This window comes from Myxocyprinus asiaticus, chromosome 36, assembly GCF_019703515.2.
Source record: "Myxocyprinus asiaticus isolate MX2 ecotype Aquarium Trade chromosome 36, UBuf_Myxa_2, whole genome shotgun sequence".
NCBI classification, from domain to species: Eukaryota; Metazoa; Chordata; class Actinopteri; order Cypriniformes; family Catostomidae; genus Myxocyprinus; species Myxocyprinus asiaticus.
Window position 1 is genome coordinate 15428528 of NC_059379.1, and position 22577 is coordinate 15451104.

At 36.9% G+C, this 22577-nt stretch overlaps 2 protein-coding genes across 3 annotated transcripts; one reads left to right on the forward strand and one right to left on the reverse strand.

Moving 5' to 3' along the window:
- Positions 1-4908: 4908 nt before the first annotated feature.
- Positions 4909-6006, reverse strand: LOC127426811 (double homeobox protein 4-like protein 4). The gene is made up of 3 exons (XM_051673850.1): positions 5988-6006; positions 5696-5868; positions 4909-5586 (listed from the first exon to the last, which is right to left on the reverse strand). Exons 1-3 carry the CDS (start codon positions 6004-6006, stop codon positions 4909-4911), a joined length of 870 nt encoding a protein of 289 aa, XP_051529810.1.
- Positions 6007-9127: 3121 nt separating this feature from the next.
- On the forward strand, positions 9128-18760 carry LOC127427472 (zinc finger protein 518A-like). Of its 2 annotated transcripts, XM_051675103.1 has the most exons (3): positions 9156-9243; positions 10290-10335; positions 11960-18760. In XM_051675103.1, the coding sequence occupies exon 3, from the start codon at positions 11978-11980 to the stop codon at positions 16562-16564; it is 4587 nt and encodes a 1528-aa protein (XP_051531063.1). In that variant the 5' UTR covers positions 9156-9243; positions 10290-10335; positions 11960-11977; the 3' UTR covers positions 16565-18760. The 2 variants fall into 2 exon arrangements, with proteins under 2 accessions (XP_051531065.1, XP_051531063.1); XM_051675105.1 differs by lacking the exon at positions 10290-10335 and having other exon boundaries at positions 9128-9243.
- The last annotated feature ends 3817 nt before the right edge of the window (positions 18761-22577 follow it).

Genomic DNA, 22577 nt, shown 5'->3' on the forward strand with positions numbered 1-22577 from the left:
ATAAATCCCGCTCGGAGCGGGTTGAGTAGGACTGGTTACAGTCACACTGTGGTAGACATCTGCATCAGACATCTCCACAATAACACATCAACTCTTACTTCACCTTATTAATTCCATAACCCCACCCAGTAGCAGTGAGTAGTGAGATGGCAAGGAGAGAGCAGGGCTGCGTTTCCCAAAAGCATCATAAGCTTAAGTTGATCGTAGAAACCATAGGCGCCCTTGGTCTACGAGTTACTTAGGCTAACGCCCCAGAGAGCCAATTATAACAGTGGGAGTTTACTGTCAAGTCTTAAAGGTGCAGTATGTAAGATTCAGAAACCCTTGTTATTAATGACACCTGTGGCCGTTAAGTGAACTGCAGCCAGCTACCTGTTGCTCGTGATCACGCACACACTCCATAGGGACACAAGCAAGCAAGCAAGCATTGACCAAAACAATGACATAACGTACAAAGAGACGTGATTCACCGTCATCATGCAGACAGACGAGGTAGCATTATCAAATTTACACAGTTATGATTGTTTTACTACAAACTTTGAGACTGCATATTATATTTGACTCTCCATTGCTGGAACAGCACTAAAACAAAGTTTGGATATAGGTCTGACTATGCGAGACTGTAGTTTGAAGTAATCACTTTTCTTTGCATGATACATTGACTGCATTTATATGATAGCCTATGTCGGCATTAGCTAGCTAGCCAGCTTTATCGATATCTGTTAGCTAAATTTGGTGGATGATGACAGTAGCTGTTTATAAAATTGACTGTACATTATAAATATGTTGACACAATTCAGTATTGATGTGATTCCATCACAACTGTCATTTTGATATATCGATGCGCTATTGTTTTATAATAACAGATTGTATATATTTTCTGTATAACCAAGTTACGTTACACTAATGAATGGGTCTTTCTGCATTATCTTGAACATTGTCTAGCATTCATTTCATGTGTTATTGTAGTTTACCTTGCTGAATAATCACAGATTAACATTGACATTAACCTGACTTTTAGTATAAAGAGAAGATAGTTGATATTATTTGAAAGTTACGAAGCAAGGTAGCTTGCAATTCCTCAGCAGGCAAGATTAAGTTAGCTAAAATTACACAGATCAATCCTTGTGGCACTATATTTCACATGCTTTGCAGTTATGTAAGCTTACCTATCCAATAAGAAGAATTCCAATTCAGGGTCGGATTTGATCCCCAAAACCGAACAAAGGTCCCTCCAGGAATCAAATGCCCTGTCGATGTTCACTCTAATTTTCACTCGACCACAATCATATTTCCGCTTAGCCAGAAGGGATTCAGTAGATAAATGTTTTATTTATTTTTGGGCTTACTCAGAGTTTGTGTAGGAGTAGGTGTTGTGCTGGGAGCTGGACGTTTGCAGGATTCCACCACTAAGATAATGTTACCTAGTGTTGCAGTTTGTCGTCGCTGTTGAATAGCAGAAGAGAAGCTATTACTGTCTGAGGCAAGGCTCTCGGAAGCACGCATAAACGTCACATCCTTTGGATTTTCCTGGCAAAAGCGACCCACTCCCTTCGCATTAAAATCGGTCAACAGACTTTAAGGGAAGCCCGAGAAGGGCTCATTTTTTAAGCTGCGTTACAAGCAGTTCACACATTGGCAAAAAAATGTTTACATATTGCACCTTTAAAGGAGAGAAGCACCAAAACTAAGTGTCAGAATAAGGGTGGAAAATGATCATATTTTATAAAAAATATGACTGTTTTTTTATGTTCAAGAATGTTTACTAATATTATAACTGAACCTAAAGAAACATATTAAAATAATAAAAAGGCATGTCATGAACTCTTTAAAGGAGTTGTCAATTACCAGTGATCCAAGGAACACATCTGAATAACTCTTTACACAAAGCACTTTCTACATCGCATATTCTCCTGTATAAAGTCTGACAACTTGTGACAAACCAGATCTTTAGGACATCCAGCAACAGCATGACTTTCTGGTCATTAACTATGTCGGTGAATGTTCAATCAAATGCCTTATATTCAGACTTCATTAACACAATGTTTAGCTGCAACCGAGCTCATTGGTAGCATTTAAACAACTAGAAACTAAAAGGAAAAAAGCTCCGGACACTCTGCATCTCACGATCTTGACTATTTCATTATCATAAATCACTGACAGGGTAACTACAACTACTGTATTATTTCGTCGTTTTGTTCTAAATCAACACCAATGCCGTCCACACTGTGCACTTACAGACATAGAAAATAGAGCCTCACCTTCTGCGCTCACACTTTATTCAGAACCGTCGAACATGTGATACCAAACTTCAACACCAAACTCATGTTATCATCTCACAGCTAGCCGTACAACGTGACTCACTCCACTGTTTACATGTGTGGTACACTTCCGGTTACAGGCGGAAGTGGTTACGTTCGTAGAGTCTGTCGGTGTCAAACCGTGGACCCTCTGTAATGAACTTTCCCGATAAAAGGATTTGTGTATTGACAACAAACATATTTATAATGTTCAAGGTTCAATAAACAGAATACACTGATAAAAATATCCAGGGGTAACAAAAGAAACGAATAAGAAAAAAAGAAAGTTTGCCTTCTGGTAAATTATACAAACCAATATTAACAATTCTCGTTGCTTTATTGATTTTACAGATTTCTTCCGTCCAGTTGTCAAGTCATTTTTATTTGTGCGCGCTTTCCACCACAGACGTCATTTAAAAGCAGATTTACAGGAAATAATGCTAACATAAAATGAAGTTGTAATGCCTCAAGAGTCATCATTGTTTGATTTGATCAAAAATGTGATTGTAGATTGTGCCTTAATAAGTAAATAATATTTGTGTTTAGACCCCCAGTGAGCCAGCCAAATGCGACTGTGGCAAGGAACAAAAAAACTCCATAAGAGGCTGGTTTATGGAGAAAAATAACCTTGGGAGAAAAAAGTACCCTTCTGGTTAAAACAGTATGAATTTAATGCCAATAGTTATTTATGTGTAGAACAAGTCATGGATTATATTAGTAAACTGAGTAAATTTAAGGGACCAGTGTTTAAAAAAAAATAAAGATTTTGTATGAACCGTATGATGAAGTACTAAAAGTCTTTGAAGTTCATCTTGAATTAACTGTGGAAATACGCATAGATGCATTGTTCTTTGTTATTTGGCTGATCTTTAGTTGGCAATTAATTTATTGTCTGTGTAACCAGTCCTGCTCTAACCACTTCAAGCGGGATTCAAACCGGTGTCTGTGGCATAGGAGGCGTGCTAACAAGGAGGCTAAAGGCTATGGGCACTAGTGTCAGTCACTAGTGTGCCTCTTGAGGCTAGGGGAGTGAGGTTTTACACATACTGCACAGCTATCACGTACAAGCTGGTTCCCATTACATATGTATTTCATTTTAAGAGCATGTAGTCCATCCTCCAAGATGATACAGGCGACATTCAGTGAGTGGCATTGCAGAAACTTATGACAGTTAATTTTGGTGAAGTCCATCCTGAGTGAAGTCCATCCTGAGTCAAGGTTCGGGCAGTGGCACATGAAGTCTACCATGTCTTAGTACAATAGTACTTTTGCAATTCTGTGAGGTTTTCTGACCAATCTTATGGATAACAGGTCTTCCATATATAATTAAGTTATTAAAAAAGAAGGCCTACATTGTTTGTTTAGCATGAAATGGGACTTTTTAACTCTTTAATGGATAGTTCACCTAAAAAGAATATTTCATCATTTACTCACCCTCATGCCATCCCAGATGTGTATGACTTTCTTCTGCTGAACACAAACAAAGATGTTTAGAAGAATATCTCTGCTCTGTTGGTCCATTCAATGTAAGTGAATGGTGGCAAGAACTTTAAAAGTCCAAAAAGCACAAAAAGGCTGCATAAAAATAATCCATATGACTCCAGTGGTTAAATTCATGTCTTCAGAAAAGATTTAATAGGTGTGGGTGAGATACAGATCAATATTGTAGTAATTTTTACTATAAATTCTCCTCCCTGCCCAGTAGTAGGCAATATGCACAAAGAATGTGAACTGCTAAAAACAAAAGAAGAATGTGAAAGTGGAAGTTAAAGTGGAGATTTATAGTAAAAAAGAAAGAAAAAATAAAAAAAGACTTAAATATTGATCTGTTTCTCACCCACACCTAACACATCACTTCTGAAGACATTGATTAAACTACTGGAGTCTTATGGATTACTTTTATGTGGCCTTTATGTGATTTTTAGAGCTTTTTGCCAAGTTTTGGTCACCATTCACTTGCATTGTATGGACCAACAGAACTGAGATATTTATATACACCATGGATGGCATAAGGATGAGTAAATGATGAGAGAATATTATTTTTTAGGTGATCTATCCCTTTCAGTATTAATGTGGCCTATACATCGTATTTTGAGTATGAATTGTTTTTTGTCTTTCGTTAAATTATTTAGAAAAATTAACAGAGTAAAAAAATATATATGATGAACGTGTAAAGAAATCCAGAGATTGCAAATTCCTTTCAACAATATTTTATTTCAAATAAATATAGATTAAAAAGTAAAGGCAGTAAAGGCTGTGTAAGCTTCCTTATGTAAATAAATATTTCAACTGCACTGTAATACTTTAAAAAAGAGCATTAAGAATAAATAAGCCCAGAATTACTTTGGTGCTACAGAGGAACTGTTTCAAATCAACTCCTTGGTAGAAATTCTAGATAAATAAAGTCTGTTAAATTATTGTCCAATGTAGATGTCTGATATTGCTCTGTAACCTGCACTTCCACAATACCATGCTGTCCTTATAATTATTTTAAATAAATACAGTTCAAAAGATACAACTTAAATCCCAACCCTACCTGTTAATGCTAAAACAGTGTAAAACTGTCATCAGTAGTGGTGACAAATCCTACATTCTGGATATTTAAAAATTACTGTAGATCCATCTGGCCATTGAAGTTCCACCAGGCTGGCTCCATTTCCCCAAGGACATTATCCAGACACTGAGTGGACAGAACTGGGAGTGGGGCCACAGGCTGCTCCTCAACAAGCCTGTCCCATGGGCTGCTAAAGTGAGAGTATGGCACAGAAGGACAGCATTTTTCCTGTCCAATGTCCCAAAATGCAGAATCAGGAGAGGCCGGGGAGGTTGGTGGTGACTCCAGGTCACACCCAACCTTGGCACTTCCAATGGGGTAAGGAGGTGGTGGGTAAAAAAACATATGACTCTCATCCTTGTAGGAGTTCCCAAAACTCTGCGCTGGTGGACTCCAGGTAGACTCAGGAGATGACTGGGTGCTTCCTCCAGAGCTCCAGCTGTCTGCCAAAGCTAGTAGATCAGAGGGAATAGTGGGAGAACAAGAGCTGGTTCCCATCAGTCTGCTTTGTCGTGGCTTGATAGCAGGTGTGCTGTAGTCTCTTGGTGGAAAGATAAAGTGCTGTGGAGATGTTTGAGGCATCTGAGATTGAGGAATTTTGAATGATGCCTCTGGAATGCCTCTCTCAGGAGGTAGGAAAGGGCTAGGCAGAGGAGAGGTTGTGTCTAGCTGTGGTGAGGACTGAGTGGCTCTGTTTTTTAGGGTTCTGGCCCTCTTGTTCTGGAACCACACCTGGAAGACCAAAACATTTACATATTAATATTTATATTACATTAAAAGCTGTTTATATCTATGTTTATTGTTGTTGTCGGTATGCATTAATACATCGACATTGACATACCTGAATGCGTGACTCTGGCAGACCAGTGGCTTGAGACAGACTTTCTCTAACACTAATACCAGGGTATGGGTCCACACTGAAAGCCATTCGTAGAAGTTCCAAGTGTTCTTTGGTGAAACAGGTTCTTTTCCTGCGGCCTGCTATCTTACTGGCCTGTGAGTTTCCATCTTGAACTGTAAGGGTTAAAAAATGTGTTATTACTGATACACTGCATTTCCAAAAGTTTCTAAAAAATCTCTGAAAACATCAAGTCATCAAAACAAAGAGTTAACAAAAGGAAAGAAATTCTTACCAATGCAGTCAGCCCACATGTCTGTTAAGTAATTTTTTGTTTGTCACTTGTAGAATATAATTCTATATGAGTAGGTCAAGTTGGATACTTGTAACTGCTCCTTGTGCTACTGACCAAAAATTGAAGGCTGCCACTATTTCTACCCGCCCACCTAGATCCAGTGTGGGCTGTCCTAACACTTCTAAACTTTAAAGATTAAGTGAACTCTATGATCTCTAATGGCAAATTCACACCTTCATACATGCCACACCTTAATTCACAGGTCATTCATCCATCTCCTTTGTTGGTCATCATAAACACATTATCAAGTTGCAGACATGTCAAGGCAATTTGTAAGACTGTTTATAGAAATATTCCTATGAATTATTAGTTTAATACTTAGTAAAATTACTAATTTAAAATTACTAATTTAGTTTTCCTTCTTACTACTTCTAAACTTTTAAGAGAAATATAAATTATTAAACCTTACAAGACATACCTTAAAAATATAAATATTATACAGTCAATAAAATTGATACTGATTGATTCATGTATTTTTATGAATGTGAATTAGCATCCAAATTTATTTTGAAAATTCTATATTTTAATTTCATCATGAGTGAAAAACTGAATTATGCATTTTGAAATTTTAAAATGTAAGTAATATACTGAAAAAACTACAGAGAGTTAAGGAAAATAATGTATAAGTACAAAAATATGTTCCATCTCTTGTGGTGCAATGAAATTTTACATTTAACATGTAGCCTAATGTTCCATTTATATATATATATATATATATATATTTATTCCTTATGCTCCATCAATACATTAAATTAAAAGCCAGGTAGCTTGTACTTAATTCTGTGGCCCAAAAACAGCAATGTTTGTACAGCCAATCATATAAAACACTTCCATCATTCTCTCAATCATAAACAAGGATTTGTGTTGTATATAAATTTTTGCATAACAAATAAAATAAGATTGTCTGTGTCTCATTCCATACAGGAAAGGAGAATATCCTCGTCTGTACTAACCTTTCAACATTTTGTGATGTTCTGTTTAATCAAAGGGAAAGCTCACATGGCTTTACTGATGAGTGCAAACAGGTTTGATGAATGTGCCATTTGATTGATATGTCCCCATCAACTTATACAAAGGATGCTATAGTGCAGATTCATACCTTTTAACAGCTGTTTTGAATATGCCTATCTAAATATGAATAGACCCAGTCACTTAGCCCTTCTGACAATAATAAAAGTGTTATGATTAATTGCACTCTCATTTTTTCATAAGCTACTTATGACCACTTGAAAACAGCACTGAAATGTTCTTATTAAAACAATGAATACAATAATTAAGCTTACACAGCTCTCACATTATAATTGCTGTTACTGATGATAAAGCCAAACTGTGTTTCTGATTATAGACTCACGTCATCCTTGTCTTCTTCTCTTAATTTTATTTCATAGTATATTATCTACTTATTATCAAACATTTACATGTAGGAGGTACTTATCTTGTATTTTGTATGGCTATATGTATATTCCATGTATATCCCACTAAGTCACTACTGCTCTGAGACAAGAGCCAGTTGGTATAGGTTGGGTTTAAAATCTGTATTTATTATATGGAGCATGACAATCCGACTAATTTTTATAGTAGTCCATACAGTTCTTATTTTAATGCATCACAATTCACAATTCTTTGATATGCTTTAAGATGAATGTGAAAATGTAATCTTAAACACAACTAGCAATTCACCTATGTGCATTGTTCGATCTTGCTTAAATATAGTACATATTCTACATTTCGTATCTACCAATGATCTATAATGGCCTCCTTGAATTTTTATTTGATACCGTGTGATCAGTCAGAACCAGAATCAGAATCAGAATGAGCTTTATTGCCAAGTATGCTTACACATACAAGGAATTTGTCTTGGTGACAGGAGCTTCCAGTACACAACAATACAAAAACAGCAACAAGACTTTTAAAACATAATTAAAATTGAATAAAAAATAGATAGACAATATATGTATATATATATATATATATATATATATATATATATATATATATACACACACATACACACATACATACACACACACACATACATATACATTCATATATTCACATATATGAAGACATTGTTGTGATGGATGTTCTGTGTATCTCAAGTTCCAATATTATAATTCAGGCATTTCTCCATAAATAGGCTATATAAAGGGCTTAACAGTATGCAGTACTTTAATACGAACTAACTATTAGTTCATATTGAGGGTTTTACCTCAATACTTTACTACACTGAATGAGGAGTGGTCTTCAGAGGGGAATTATGTGATTTATTTTTAGGGATTTTCTTTTTTATTATTATTATTAGTATGGTTTACAAAATGCAAATTGTGATTTATGATTTGCAATTTACAAAAATATATATTTTTAATTGCACACATGAAAATAAGAGCACATTTGGCCTATAGTACTTTATCATTTTTCCCCCCTTAAAATTTGAATAGTTTCATTCAAAATACCATAGTTACAGTAACTGTTACTTCTGTAAAACATTATAGCCAATGCTATATTATTAATGTGATCTTCAAGCCATGTTTTTAGAATCTGTCATTTCGTTAAATTTCTTTTTTATGTTGTGGCTAACACCAAATTTTATTGCACTAACAATTGTTGTAATATTTTGTATAGGTATATACAGTACATACTATATGTACATATATTTATTTAGTGTGTCTACTTGTGGGCTATGGACATTCATTACATAAGTTTGTAAGATACCTACCATGGAATAACTATCATCATCACCATCAACAACATAATATCTCAATGATTTATTCACTTTTTTACGGCATATCTGTAATTTATAATAAGGAAAACCTGATAAACGTTATTGTAACTGTGCATTAGAGTAATGACATAGTAGGTCAAGATGGCGCGCTATGATCATGAGTCATGGCGTCTCTGGAGTCTTCAAAGCAGCACTATGCATGACCATTTTAGCTACATAGACATTAGTATAATGGACATAATTTCAACAGCAATATATATTAATTAGCCAAAGAGACGTTTTATTTCACTTGGAGAATCTGTTCTGAAAGAAAAAGAGAAATACATGTTAGTAAAAGATAATCTAATGAGTCTTTCAGGTAATCCATATTCATCCGCTGTGTGTTCCTGTCTCACGCGCAGTGGAGGGAGCGGAACCCGGATGGAACGGTCATGGCTGCCGTCAGCGACCTGCCAGTCTAAAGAGAAAAGAGAGGTAAATTTGTCTAAACCGCGTAGATTTGAAGCGGCGGTCTTAATTAGGACGTATTGACATTGCACACTATTGTAACGGTCACTTTTGTGAGTAGTGCGCTGTTACTTTGACTTCTTCGTTGTTGTTTATCGTTTGATTATGTCTCGCGTGGGTGGGGGCGAGTTGCTTTATTTGTTGTTGATCTGTTTAAATAAATGTTATGGTGAATTACTTTCAGTGACGTACAGATGTATTCGGTAAGGAGTCGCGGGATAGTCGGTTTGCATTCAAAAATGCACGGCCATGATTGTCGTGTTGAGTCGATTGACATTGCACTTCCTTTAGTTGGCTGTGCACAGTGCATTGTGCGTGTCCGCGTTGCACAAAGTTGGTGAATGTCAAGTCAATTCAAATAGCCGACTTTAATCATTCGTAGATGCATGGCTAATTTGTGTTGTGTGTTTAAAAAAAGTTTGTTTGTGCATCTACTGATTGATTGTGAAGTGCATTTTAAGTTGCATGTGCATTTAAGTCTGATCAAAAGTTTGTCATATGCAGCAGTTCTGGAAAATTAATAAACATAAATCAAGGCAGTTTGTGACACACATTAAATACATGAATATGTATATATTCTGTGTGAGATTATGATCATTCTGATGAAAGTTTACTGCACTAACACATGAGTTTGCTTTCGAAGTGATGTGCCATGCACCCTCTTTAAGGCATCACTTGAGACTTATTTTCTGGCTGGACTGGAATTTAATATGGTTTCTCAATTTCAAAATTGTATACCCAAAGAAAATCATTTATGCATGGACTCGGGGTTGTTATACAAACATTAAATGGTGAATTTGAAATAGTACTGATCTTTGTATGATTACTGAACACATTTGTTAAATCTAACAAATTAATAGGTTGTAGTTGTTGTTTTTTTTTTTTTAATTATTATTTTGGAAGCTAAGACCTATTAATTTTAAAAGTCCTAGATTGTACAGACTGTTAAGTACATTAGCATTTTTCATGATAACACTCTTACAATTTTATTTATTTATTTTTCCTCATTGCAGTTTGATTTCCTACTGAAAACACACAGGTGCAAGTGTGTGTAACAAGGTTTGGAACTTCTTTTTAAAGCTTACTTGGGGTTTTGATGTTTGCCATAATACTTATTTAGCACTGTGTGCTTCTTTGCCTCTGAAACACAGATATGATTGTTGTTGAGAATGAGATTATATGACTCCAAATAAAATTTTCCATTAAGCCTATATTTCAAAGCATTGCTTTTATCTGAGCATTCACAGGAGCTTAAACAGAATTCCCACGCTCATGCAAAACCTGAAAATATCAGGGAATTAAAAAATGTCATTAGGTAAATAAAATCTTAAAATTAATGGAAATTTCTATAGTGCATATGCTTTTTTTCTAGTTATGCTTTGCAATATTTCATTGGCTATATATTGCTCTTTGTGAGTTCTTGTGTAGAGTAAAACTTCCTCACACGCAATTGCACATTATTTTGTGTGATGCATCATTGGTCTGTAGATATTAGCTACAAGCTAATATAACTGTCTGTTTCCTATGAGAAACAAAGTGATTTTCCTTAAGGAAAGAAAGCCAGATTGTCCACTGTGCTGCGTTTCAATCGTAGGACTTTTTCACCTTATTGAGGATGGAGACATTTATACACTTAAAAGTAGAATAAATTAATTTAAATTTACTGTATTCATTCCAGGGATTTGAATCAGACATACAAATTGAAATCAGCCACAGAAATCTCTATAAAATTATTTGCAAATGTCCTTTAGCAGTAATCACAAACACTGGATAGGTCATGGAAACTCATTGGTCAAAAAAGTTATTAACACTGTTCATTCTGTTATTTACAACTAGGCTGTAAAAGGCCATAATGCGACAGTCAGTTTTTCAAACAAGAAATTGATGTGGTATTGCAAATATATTGAAAGGTTTCTCTTCTGTTGTCTTGACCCAAACTTGTAATACTAAGACAACAATCATGCAAGGCAAGATAGTATAGCTTGTTTTTTTTAAACAATTGATAACATCAGTTGTTGACTGCACTGGAGTGAATATTTAGCATGTATATACTTACTATGTGAAAAGTTATCTGTAGGGCTGTCCAGTTGAAGATAAACTCAATTATTTGTGTAATAATTAAGCTATATACTTAATATGTTGCATCTATGGTTGAGACCAAAAATGAGTAAGGATATTATTATTATTATTATTATTGTTTTGTTTGATGGGTAGATGACATGAAATATTTTTTGGAAATATGTGTTTTGTGGTGTGACATGCTGTACTCCATCTAAAACTATTTTAAAAGCCATTTTGCTCATTCGTTTACAATTATTATGCATGCATCTTTTATGACTTCAGGGTATTTAAGATACTAAATGAAATATGTACTGTTAAAATTAATCTGTCACACTCCAGGACCATTTAAAATAAACTAGTGAAGGCAAAAGTTTGATTAAAGTGGTGAAAAACTTAAAAGAAATGGTGACCAGTTACTGGACTTAAGATAAATGCTTTCCCATATATATTCATATACATTTTTACCTAAAAGCTTGATGTTGATTTAAAAAAAAAAAAGTAACTGGAAATGTTCTGTATCGACTACCCTGTTATTTTAACAAGGAGTCAATTTAATTCAATGCTGTACAAAAATGCTATTAATCAAATATTGTAGGTTAATTATGTTTTCCAAATATTGCAGGAACTTTTATTCTAAAGCATGGAGGTTGACCTGACATCATCAGATGATCCCCCTAAAAGCCATGACCAGGGCCAAGATGATGACACCTCACTGGACCACCTCACTTTGCCTCTTGAGTTGGCACATCAGCTTTCAGAGACAGCCTCTTGCAATGAGAATTGTGACCAAGATGAAGCACCCCCTGAGGAGTCAGGCACTGATAATCTCAACACACATGGCAAAGCTTCTGGAAAGTCTCCATGTAAGACACTGCAGGGTGCAATCTTCTCTGGAAAAATACTGAGCTTTTGTTGCTCCGAATGCAAAGACGACACCACTTACAGCCCTAACGACTTGCTTAAACATTTTCAAGGAGTTCACAAGGGAACCCTTCCAACTTATCCTTGTGATCTGTGCTCATTTGTCACCAATGAATTCTCTGCTCTCCAGCGACATCGCATTGGACATCGAAACACTTTGGTCACATGCGAGATCTGCAATGATGGGGTGCAGTATTCGCTTCTTTTGCTAACAAGGCACTTTACAGCATGCCACAGTCATAATGGACATTTCCGCTGTAAAAAGTGCGAGTTTTCAACCAGAGATGCAGGAACCTTCGTTCAACACATTCATCATCACAATGAACTTAATCAAAAATGTGTCAAATGTCCACTTGTTAGCCCCACACAGGGGGAGCTTCAGAGGCATAATCTGGTGCATTCAGGGATTTTTCCTTTTTCTTGTCAGATATGTGGCTATAGCGCAGCTCGCAGAGAGTACCTGAACAAACATCTTACGGTGGCTCATAGTGAAGAGGTGGATAGAACAATCAAACGGAAAGCAATTGAGGACAATACTGGAGTTAATTCACCTGGACTAAAACTGTTGCTTAAAAAGTCTCCTCCAGTTGGAGGATCCAGAGAAATGCAGTGGATGTCAAAACTTAACTCTCTTCCTGCCGTAGGACTGCTTGATCACAACGGCAGGTTGTTTAATCCTGAAAAAACCTTGGAGGAGACCCAGCACTTCCTCGAAAGAGCTGTTGGGGTTAAAAAAGAGAGTAATAAATGGACAAAGTCTCCCCTAAAGACTGAGCCGCAGTGTCTGCACCCCATTCCAGCAACAGCACCTCAACCAAAGTTACAAGAGCATGAGCTTAGTCCTGGAAGTGGACTTTTGAATCCTACCAACAGTAATGGACTGACCGTTCTCATGGTGAAAAATAAAATTTCCATTCCTCCTAACTGCACCACTAAAGTCATGGGCTTTAAGATGGTAGATGGTAAAAAACATTTAGTACTTAAAGTCATACCAACAAAACAAGAGGACTCCACTGACAATGAGGTCTCTGATTCACACAGTGGTGAGGATGAAGATAAAATCAGTAGCCCCTGCTCCTCATTCTCACCAAGTGTAGGGTCTCTCCTCAGTTTAGAGTCTGGAGAATCAAATGAGACTGATGTTAAAAACTATGTGAAGTCTTCAATTAAAGAGAAGTCAAAGGAAGTTGAAAATCACATTGGCAACCAACCCCCCTTGATAGAGGAGCACGCAGTTAGTTTCGAGAGGGCATGGAAAATAGGGCAAGTTTATAATGAAGATACCGAAAACACAGACAAAGTCAACCTTTCAGCCTCACATAATGTTGACATACCATCTTCAACATTACAAAATTCATCCCCATCCCAGTGTCAGAGTAGTCAGTCCAATGGTAGATCATCACCTAATGAGATATCTTTGCTCTGTGAAAGAAGCTCCAATGAGGACATCAAGCCAGCAAATCCATCCGTCACACTTTCTATTTCATCTTCAGAGCTTTCCTCAGCTATTTCCGAGACCACGCTTTCTGAATCGCCCATGGCTGAAATAGAATCATCTAAAGACCAGATGACAGTGTTGTCTTCAGTTATCGATGGACTTCCAGTATCACAGTTGGCTGCTGATGGAACCACATGTTCTGATGCACTTTCCCATGCAAAATCAAACCCTGAAATGACCGTAGTTGACACGTCTCAAAGTGCAAATATCCTGCAATCTAAACTTCCATCTAAAACAATTGCAGAGGAATCTCTTATCCAGAAAGCTACATTAGAAAACAATAAATGCTTCAGAAATGTTTTCTCTTTAGATTGTAAACCATGCGAGACTAAATCCGGACAAAGCCCCCCTACTGAAAGTCATGTGGTCTCTGATTCAGTGGCTGAAAAAGAGAATGATTCTGATAAATTTGAGACATTATCTGAGACAACTGCAATTAAAGCCTTGTCCTCTAAAACAGTGTTTGAAGAGAGCTCTCAGTTTCTCCCAAATGTTAGCTGTGCTCCTAACACAAGTAAGACCTCATACTCGGATAGTGTAGTTGTAAATTGCAATTCCCCTAAAATAACTACAAATGAAAACACAGAGTCAAACTCTAGTTTACAAAATAAAATTAGTACAGGTGAATCGACTGATGTCAAAGAATATTGCGCAGAGGTTGAAAATAACTCCCTCAGTTCCCTGAGTCAAAAAGTCTTTAGTTTTCACAATTATTCTAAAGATACCTCAGGCAGCTCACCTGATTCCCTCCAGCCTGAGGAAGATCCAACAGAGGGGATGGAGGAAGAGGAATGTGAAGAAGATTTTGGAGACTGGAGCTTAACTTTGCCTGCATCTCCTCCTTTTCCAGCAGAACAATCTGAAGAAGATTTAAAAGGTAACAAACAGACAGGGGCAAATGAAGATAGTGGAGAAAATGCATTAGAACGAGTGTCAGATAGCGATATTGAGGTTGATGAGTGTATAGCTACTGTTGACGATTCAGTCGTTCCGGTGCTTCCTGATAGCATGCAAGAAACAGCTTGCTCATCATTGTCAGAGAAGAAACAGGATGATAGGGCACCAGCAAGTTTGAAGAATGCCACTGTTTTGGGCAAAATACTTGAAAAGCACTCGGATGCCATCATTAGCCAGCAACTTGAGAAAGAAAGGATGAAGTCTTTGACTACAGTACAAGAACCTGTTAGGCCAACCAGAACAACACTTAGGATCTTGCAAACACCTGAAGGAAAACAGCAGATGTTCCTTCAAACTGCAGAGACTCCGTATGGTGTGCCGGTTCAGCTTAAAAGTGGAGCTGGGTTCAAGCTCATTACTAAGTCGTGTTCTCCCAAAATTAATGTGTCTTATGTGAAACCTGGCATTGAAACGAACAGCAAGACTACAGGACTGGCTCTCACTTTAAACGGAGGCAGAATTGGAATGTCTGCGCAAAGTTCTAATGAGGAATCTAAAGGCCAAGCAACTGTTCAAATGGCACCAAGCGGCAGTGGAAATCGCTACTTTGTCAACGCAGCTGCTCTTAAAGGTTCTCTTCTCTTATCAAGTGCCGTGAAGTCCTCATCAGGAGAACAGGCAACCGATATGCCACAGACTTGTTATTTAGTTCAGAGGCCAGTCTCTGTTACCCAAGTTAGCAGTGAGTCCATTGGTGCAAGTTCCAAGCCTGTGCTTGCAACCCGTCCTGTATTGGCAATGCCTGTGAGTACAGCTGATAAAACTAGTCCCTTGCAGACTGGGAGGCAAGCTTACTTGGTTAGATACATTGCTCCAGCTAAGTCAGGTATACTTTTGAATAATTCCAATGGAAAAGCTTCAAACCAGGGCAACCAAGTAAATGACGGTGGCAAAAACAGGGTTTTCCTTAAGGTTCTTAGAGGTCCTAATGGCACCAGATTTCTCTCTAGTGCTCCATACACCACCACCTCAGCCAAAAAGCCTCTATACCTTGCTACAAGTTCTTTACAGTCACCTTGCTTCTTAATGTCCTCAAGTAAATCTTTGAGCAATGTGTCGGCAGGCCTGAAAACATCTGTCAGTTCCCAGGGTCTTGCTCATAAACTGATTCCAGCACAGCTTATTCTACCCCAGTCAAATGTTCAAATCAAAAACAGGGGTGATCCGGATGTAGCATTACAGAAGTCACCACTTGTTCCTTGTCTCACCCGTCCACTAAGCCAAAGGAAGAGGCGGCGAAAGGCTTTGTTTGAGGAAATGCAGGAGAGCTCTTCTAAAACTAGGAGAATCTCAAGCAATACATCAGCTAAGAAAGATGCTACCTCAGTTTGGGAGCCTTTTGCAAAAGATGTCGAGAGAAGGCTGAGACTCTGTCCCTTTAGTCCACTTCAAGAAATCAAATGTCCCCGTCGAAACCAGCCTGTGGTCGTGCTGAACCACCCTGATGCCGACATTCCTGAAGTTGCTAGCATCATGAGGTCAGTGAACAAGTACAGAGGTGAAGTTTTCAAAGTGGTGCTGTCGCAGAGTACAGTTAAAACCCTCTCTGAGCTGAGCCTCACTGATCCTTCAAACACACTTTCAAAGCAGAAGGCTTCCAACAGCAGTGGCAGTGCAACATCCAGGCCAGTAGGAGTCACTGTTCAAGAGAGATTTATATTAAAACTCAAGTTAAAAAAGACGAGTAGAAATAAGTATGAGGTGGTGAGGTCCTCATCTGCTGGTTTTGAGCAGCAGTCAAGGTTTTGTTGCTGGTTTTGTGGGCGACTTTTCAACAACCAAGAGGATTGGATTGGCCATGGTCAACGGCATCTTATGGAGGCAACAAAAGACTGGAACAAGCTGTTCTAATGCAACACAGAGCCCCTGGATTGGGCCAAATGCCCTCCGTCATTGTAGAAAACAGATTTTTTACATTTATTTCCTTTTTTAATAGTAGAGTAAGACACAGTAAACCTGTCTACATTATTTTTCCATAGATTTTTCTTCAGAAGTTTTAAAGGGTATAGTGTAATAGAATAGAGTTTGATACCTGTTTGAAACCAGTTTGTATGTAAATAGTTTTAACCCTTGCATATTTAAATCGAAACCCTTGAGTTGTATAGAACGGAACTGTGAAAACTGGACACACTGTATGTTTATGGTGCACGCAGGAAATCACTGGTATGAAAAGAAGGTGCTGTCTCTTATAGACCTCTTTTAATGCAGACAATTGAACAGATTTCTCAGGTAATTCCATAATCTTTTAATTAATGGTTCAGCTTATAAAAAAGTAATTATTTTCAGTCTGAAGCTGTGTTTGATTGTCTAACTAAATATTATGCACCATTTAAGTACAGTTTGAGTTGGCTACATGTCATGCCTACATTGTAAGAGTTCATGGAACCTAGTGAACACGATGTATTTTCCCATTAATGTCCTCCTATTTTATTAAATGTTCAAAATGAATGGAGAAATAAGTGTGTGGGTATACCTGCAAGTTGTAAGAGTTATTTTAGGAATTGTGGCAGACACAACAAATTCACCTAAAAACAAACCATCTGGTTCCTGTGGAAGCCATCCTTTTAAAACGATTATGTCCATTGAGGTGGTTTGCCATTATTATGCTGTATTTTGTATTTTGGTGCATTAGTTCTCATACTGTTTGTTTGAGTCACATTACTTTTCTCTGGTGCTATGCATCTCCCTTCATTACTTCAAATGAGACCTGGTGTCATTTCAGTAGCAATAATGGACTTCATAATTGTTTGAAACTTTTCTCTGTTAAGATGTTCTAAACCTACATCTGTTGGTTATTGCTTCTGTGCTTTTGTTTATCTTCTGTTCTTTTCTTCTTTTGAAATGAAGAAATGCACCTGTAAATGTATAATTATGCTTTACCTAAAAAAAGATAAGACCGCATGTTTAGAGATGCAACCCAACAAACCTCAAATAGCCAACCAAACACTAACTGTATGTTCATTTTCTGTTGTACATGAGTGCCTCATTCTGCCTTTTAGTTTTAACCAGAGGGTCTGTTTCTTTTCACAGTAAAGTCCAGATTTGTAAGATTCTTGTGTGCTTAGCAGACGTGCGAATATTTCACCTAAACAGTTGGTTGCCCCAATATCAGTCCTCTTCACTATGGTTGTTTACAATGAGATTTGACAATAAGGATCCAAATAAACAATTGGTTAAAAAGCATTAAAACAGAGTTAAAGCATTCGGTATATATACTTTGCATTAAAAGCATGCTTTACTGGTAATTGGATACCATTGTTTTTTAAAAAGGTCAACTCCGTTAATGCTGTCGAGAACCTATAAAGTGTGCTCGGTGGTCCTTTTAAATTGATCTGTCAATCTGCAAATTTTAGAGGTTCTTTTTTTATACAATTTGTTTCTTATTAACCTGGACGAACACCTCATAATTGATTTGTTCTGCCACACTGAAATCTCACAGAGAATTTTGTAATTCTTATGACCAATGTATTCATTTGTCTGTGTCCATATTGTTCTCTGTCCATGGTGCTTTACAGTGTAAGAAGCTTTGATGGCAGAGAGGTAATAATCCATCCTTGATTTAAGTAGCGTTCCATGTTTTAAATCTATTTTTCCTAACAAATAGGTATCAAACAATTAGTTTACATGAGAACTATGTTGTTAACATAGAAAGTTTTGTCTCTGAAAACAATTGTTTCACCCTCACCCTACGTGACATTACATTCACTGTTATACATGTGAAGTAGTCAAAGTTTTATGCAAACCATGACAGTTGACTAATATTCAGCTCAAATGGCTCTGCTTGAAAAAGTAATGTCATGCCATGAATGAGCAAACATATAGTCCTCTTCTGTCAACCAAATAATGATTGTCCTGAGGTAAAAAAAAAAAAAAAAAAAAAACGTCCTTCCTTCTGGTTGTATTGTCCATGTCACACAGGTTTTATTGGGATCTGAGAGACAAGTTTATTTTTTTATGCTAAGTGCCTAAAATGTGATGCACCAGGTTGACACTATATTGTACTGTATTTACCTCCTTGCAGTTCCTTCTTTAATAAATGTAAATACCTTTAAAGAAGATGACTTTTTTATGACTGTAAAATGCTTGACACTTTTAACATCGGGAATTGCCAATTGTATTTGTTTTTGGTGTTTAAATTTACTGAAATGAACAGACATAGACATTTTTCTCAGGGAAATGTTGCTATTAGGATCTTTCACTCTTGGTGGCAGTATTGCATTGGATTAGTTATTTGGTACTGGTCTTTTGGAAATTGCTACATTGGCACAATGCCACAAGATTGCCTTCATTGGTATTCAACAGTATAGTGCATCAAACACAAGGGTAATTTTTTTCTTGAAAGAACAATTTATTTATTTATTTATTTATTTTATATGTGTAGACATATTTCTAGCCAGTCATTCCTAGTAGAACAAATGTATGTTAATATATGCATCATTTGCAGTGTGTGGACAAGTCTAATACTCAGGAATATTCTAAAAAGAATGTCAAATTGTTACTTTTATTATATTGAGATTTAACAAAGCTGAGCTGGATAACAGATGAGCCACTTCAGCTATTTTTGTGAGTTTATCGAAACATTTTTATAATCCATTCATCGCTCGCAGTCACGGAAAGTGTCTAATCTTCACTAGTTCTCACAAATAGTCACTTCTTATATGGACAGCAGCCTCTAGTTAATGTCTATTTCATAATTTAGTGTTACATTTGCTTATATCATAATATACAGTACATATGAAGTTTGCAGGGCACTCAAGATGAATTTATTTATTACACTTTCAAATAACACTGTTCCATACATAGGCTTTACCAAATTCTGGTTTGGCTTTCACCCTCCATTTGAGTGAAGGCTCTTCCATGATAATTAAGGGCAGAAACTCTACCCAGGCTATGATTTGCTGTGAGTATCCATGTTATGATGAGGATATTTGAGATACACACAGTAAATGGGCTGACTGGATCACATAACATTCACAATCAAAAGGATCACAGATACTGACTGATTGATTCAAAGTTCGAATGTATTTGCTGTTATTCAAAGCTAAGCTTAAGTAAACCTGTGGACCTGTGCTGAGCAGACAAGTAAGAGACAGGTTCACCTGCTCTGACAGGATTTAAATAGGTCAGGCTTGTACCAGTGCTGTCTGCAGACTGCCTCTGACTTCCTGCAATTAAAGTGGTGCAGGCCATGGAGTGGACTGCGTGGAGGAGGGATGGCAGCCCATTCCTTGAGAAATGAAACATTAACGCAACAAGATGAGAAAGAGATAGACATTTCTGATTAAACTATTGTCATACATGTACCATTTTGTTGCACATTTCATTAGGGATAAATTAACTAAGATATTTAACCGAATGGCTCATTGAGGGCTACGTAATACATAAGTACTGCGGCTTTTGCATTTGTAGAGCATACAAGCTAAGTAGCCCAAAATTTGAGGTCTTTTTTGTGTGTGATTGGATAGGGTAATCAAATAAAATTTTGTTGCACTTTAAACAAATTAACTAGTAGTGGCAGTGATATCTTGTTTTTTGTTTTTTCCCCAATACATAATTAAAGGAATATTCCAGGTTCAATAAAAGTTAAGCTCAATTGACCGCATTAGTGGCATAATATTGATTACCACAAAAATTAATTTTGGTTTGCCCAAATGACAATGACAGTTGACAATTGACAATTGAAAATGACAATTTAAACAACTTTACAGCTCAAATAATATATGAGGTTTTACAGAAGAATTAATGCAAGTGCTTTTATAAAATAATAAGCTTCAAATTTCTGCTCTTAAACACTCCAAAAATTGGCCACTTTCACTTTCATTGTAAGTGCCACACTGTAACCTCGATATTTTTTTTAAAGAAAAGTAATAAAGAAATTTTTTTTTGTTTGTTTTATTTTTTTTTTTTTTGTGGTAATCAACATTATGTCTCAAATGCTGTCAATTGAGCTTAACTTGTATTATTATTCCTTTAAGTACCTTGGAACCCAAGCAAGGTTTTTTTTTCTTCCAAAATCCATAAACGGAGATTAAAATTTCCTCCTAGGCCTTTTAAGCTACATCCACCAAACCTGGTACAGACATTCAGGTTGTTGGATTTACAGTTTTCACACAGACAGTGAAAAATATGAAAAAATCCCATAGATTTACATTGACAGAATGTTCTAGTTAATAATGTTTCACTAATGTTAGAAAGTAATTTCATAAAATAACTGACCAAATTTATATCAAGTCGGCAACATTAGTTGAGACCTTTTGAAAGATAAAGTGGATCTGTGACATCTACAAGTCTGACATCACATGGTCAAGAATTCAACATTTTCAAAAAAAGAAACACCCTTTGCAGTATTGGGGGCTATTTATATGACACCTGCCAGCTTATCCAGCTCACCACGCTGTGCTATTACCATCCTCTGCCACCCCCCTCCTATGGATCTATTTATTCTCTTTCTCTCCAGCACCTTCTTCTCCCTCCCCTCTCTTTCTCTAATAGCTTATGTCATCTCACTCTGAGATGTGCATTCTGTCCATTACCACTCAAAGCAGAAACAGCACACCAGAGAAACTCCGAGTAACCGCCCGCCTGCCTCTATGTAAGACTCAAAATAAATAGGTCATGCAGCCCCTATGAAACTAAATAAGTAATGTGTAAAAGGGTGAAGCAATTGTAATCCTTTTAGTGGTACTCAAAAACTGGGAACCAACTGGGTGTGTCAAAGCTAGTGGGCTCAATCATTTCTTCCATAATCTTACAACTAATTTGTGTATTAGGAAGTAATTCAGAGGTTGTGTCCTTATGTTAGTATAGAGTTGGATCAGAGAAAGACATACTGTATATTGTCATATAACCACAAAGGCAGTCTCAGGCCAAAATACAGACTCATCAAAACCATCAGCTCAGACAGCAAATCATCTTGTGACACAGAAGCCCAAACAACTACCTGTACTGCAGCCTGTAAAGCCTATATTATGTTTGAGAGTTTGGATATCCGCCAGCAGATGGCAGTGAGGAGCAGAGCCCCTGCAGTTCTGATACAATTGGAACTGAAAGCGCTCATCTCCATGAAACATTTTAAGGACAGCATCCAATGGGTCACTCAGTGAACCCAAAACTACTTCTACTTCTTCCCCATTAGGCCGTGTGAATTAGTTGTGCAGCTTGAATGGATTTTGCTGTCTGTCACCCATTTTAACGAATGCCCTTAGTTTGCCCTCGTGTTCTTCTCCTATTCTTCTTGATCTGAATTCTTGTTCTTATCTAATCCGACTTAAGGGGTCTTCAATTAAACATAAAAGGGTTTTGGTGCATTTCATGAAGTCTCATAATGAGGAGGAAACCTCAGGAAACCTTGCGGGCAACGAACTGTTGCAAATGTTCAGTATAAAACATTGAAAAGTTTCCAAGCATCGACCAGTAGTGACCTCTCCCAGCTGTTGATTTGGGAGGCTACAAATTCTCCTAGACTTCCAAGAGAGGCTCCATAGGGACAGGCCAGTATGAAGGTAAATCAGTAGCAAAACTCGAAAGCTTGCATATTTAGATTTGAGAACTTGTACAATAAATATGTGTACTTGTAAGTTGAAATTTACACTCACAGCACCGATGTGAAAACTTGTAAAATAAAATTTGAAGTTGAATGTTGCAACCTGCAGTCACAGATAATAATTCAAAGCTTGTGTTTTGAATTCACAATTGCAGACAAGTAGGAACAAATGTGTAAAATGGGGGGTTCTGGGAGTGGCGGAACTGCAACTCTGTACATATCGTAAATGGTGCATTCCTACAATTCGATGACATTCTGGCTTTGAAACTTTTTTTTTCTCCCCTTTTTCTCCCCAATTTGGAATTCCCAATGTGCTCTTAG

What these genes read in the sequence shown, in the direction of transcription:
- LOC127426811 (XM_051673850.1), bottom strand. An exon ending in TGCCAGAGTCACGCATTCAG is followed by an intron (nt 5,587 to 5,695) that starts GTATGTCAATGT and finishes TTGGTCTTCCAG; the next exon opens with GTGTGGTTCCAGAACAAGAG.
- LOC127427472 (XM_051675105.1), top strand. Translation starts at nt 11,978, where the DNA reads ATGGAGGTTGACCTGACATCATCAGATGATCCCCCTAAAAGCCATGAC.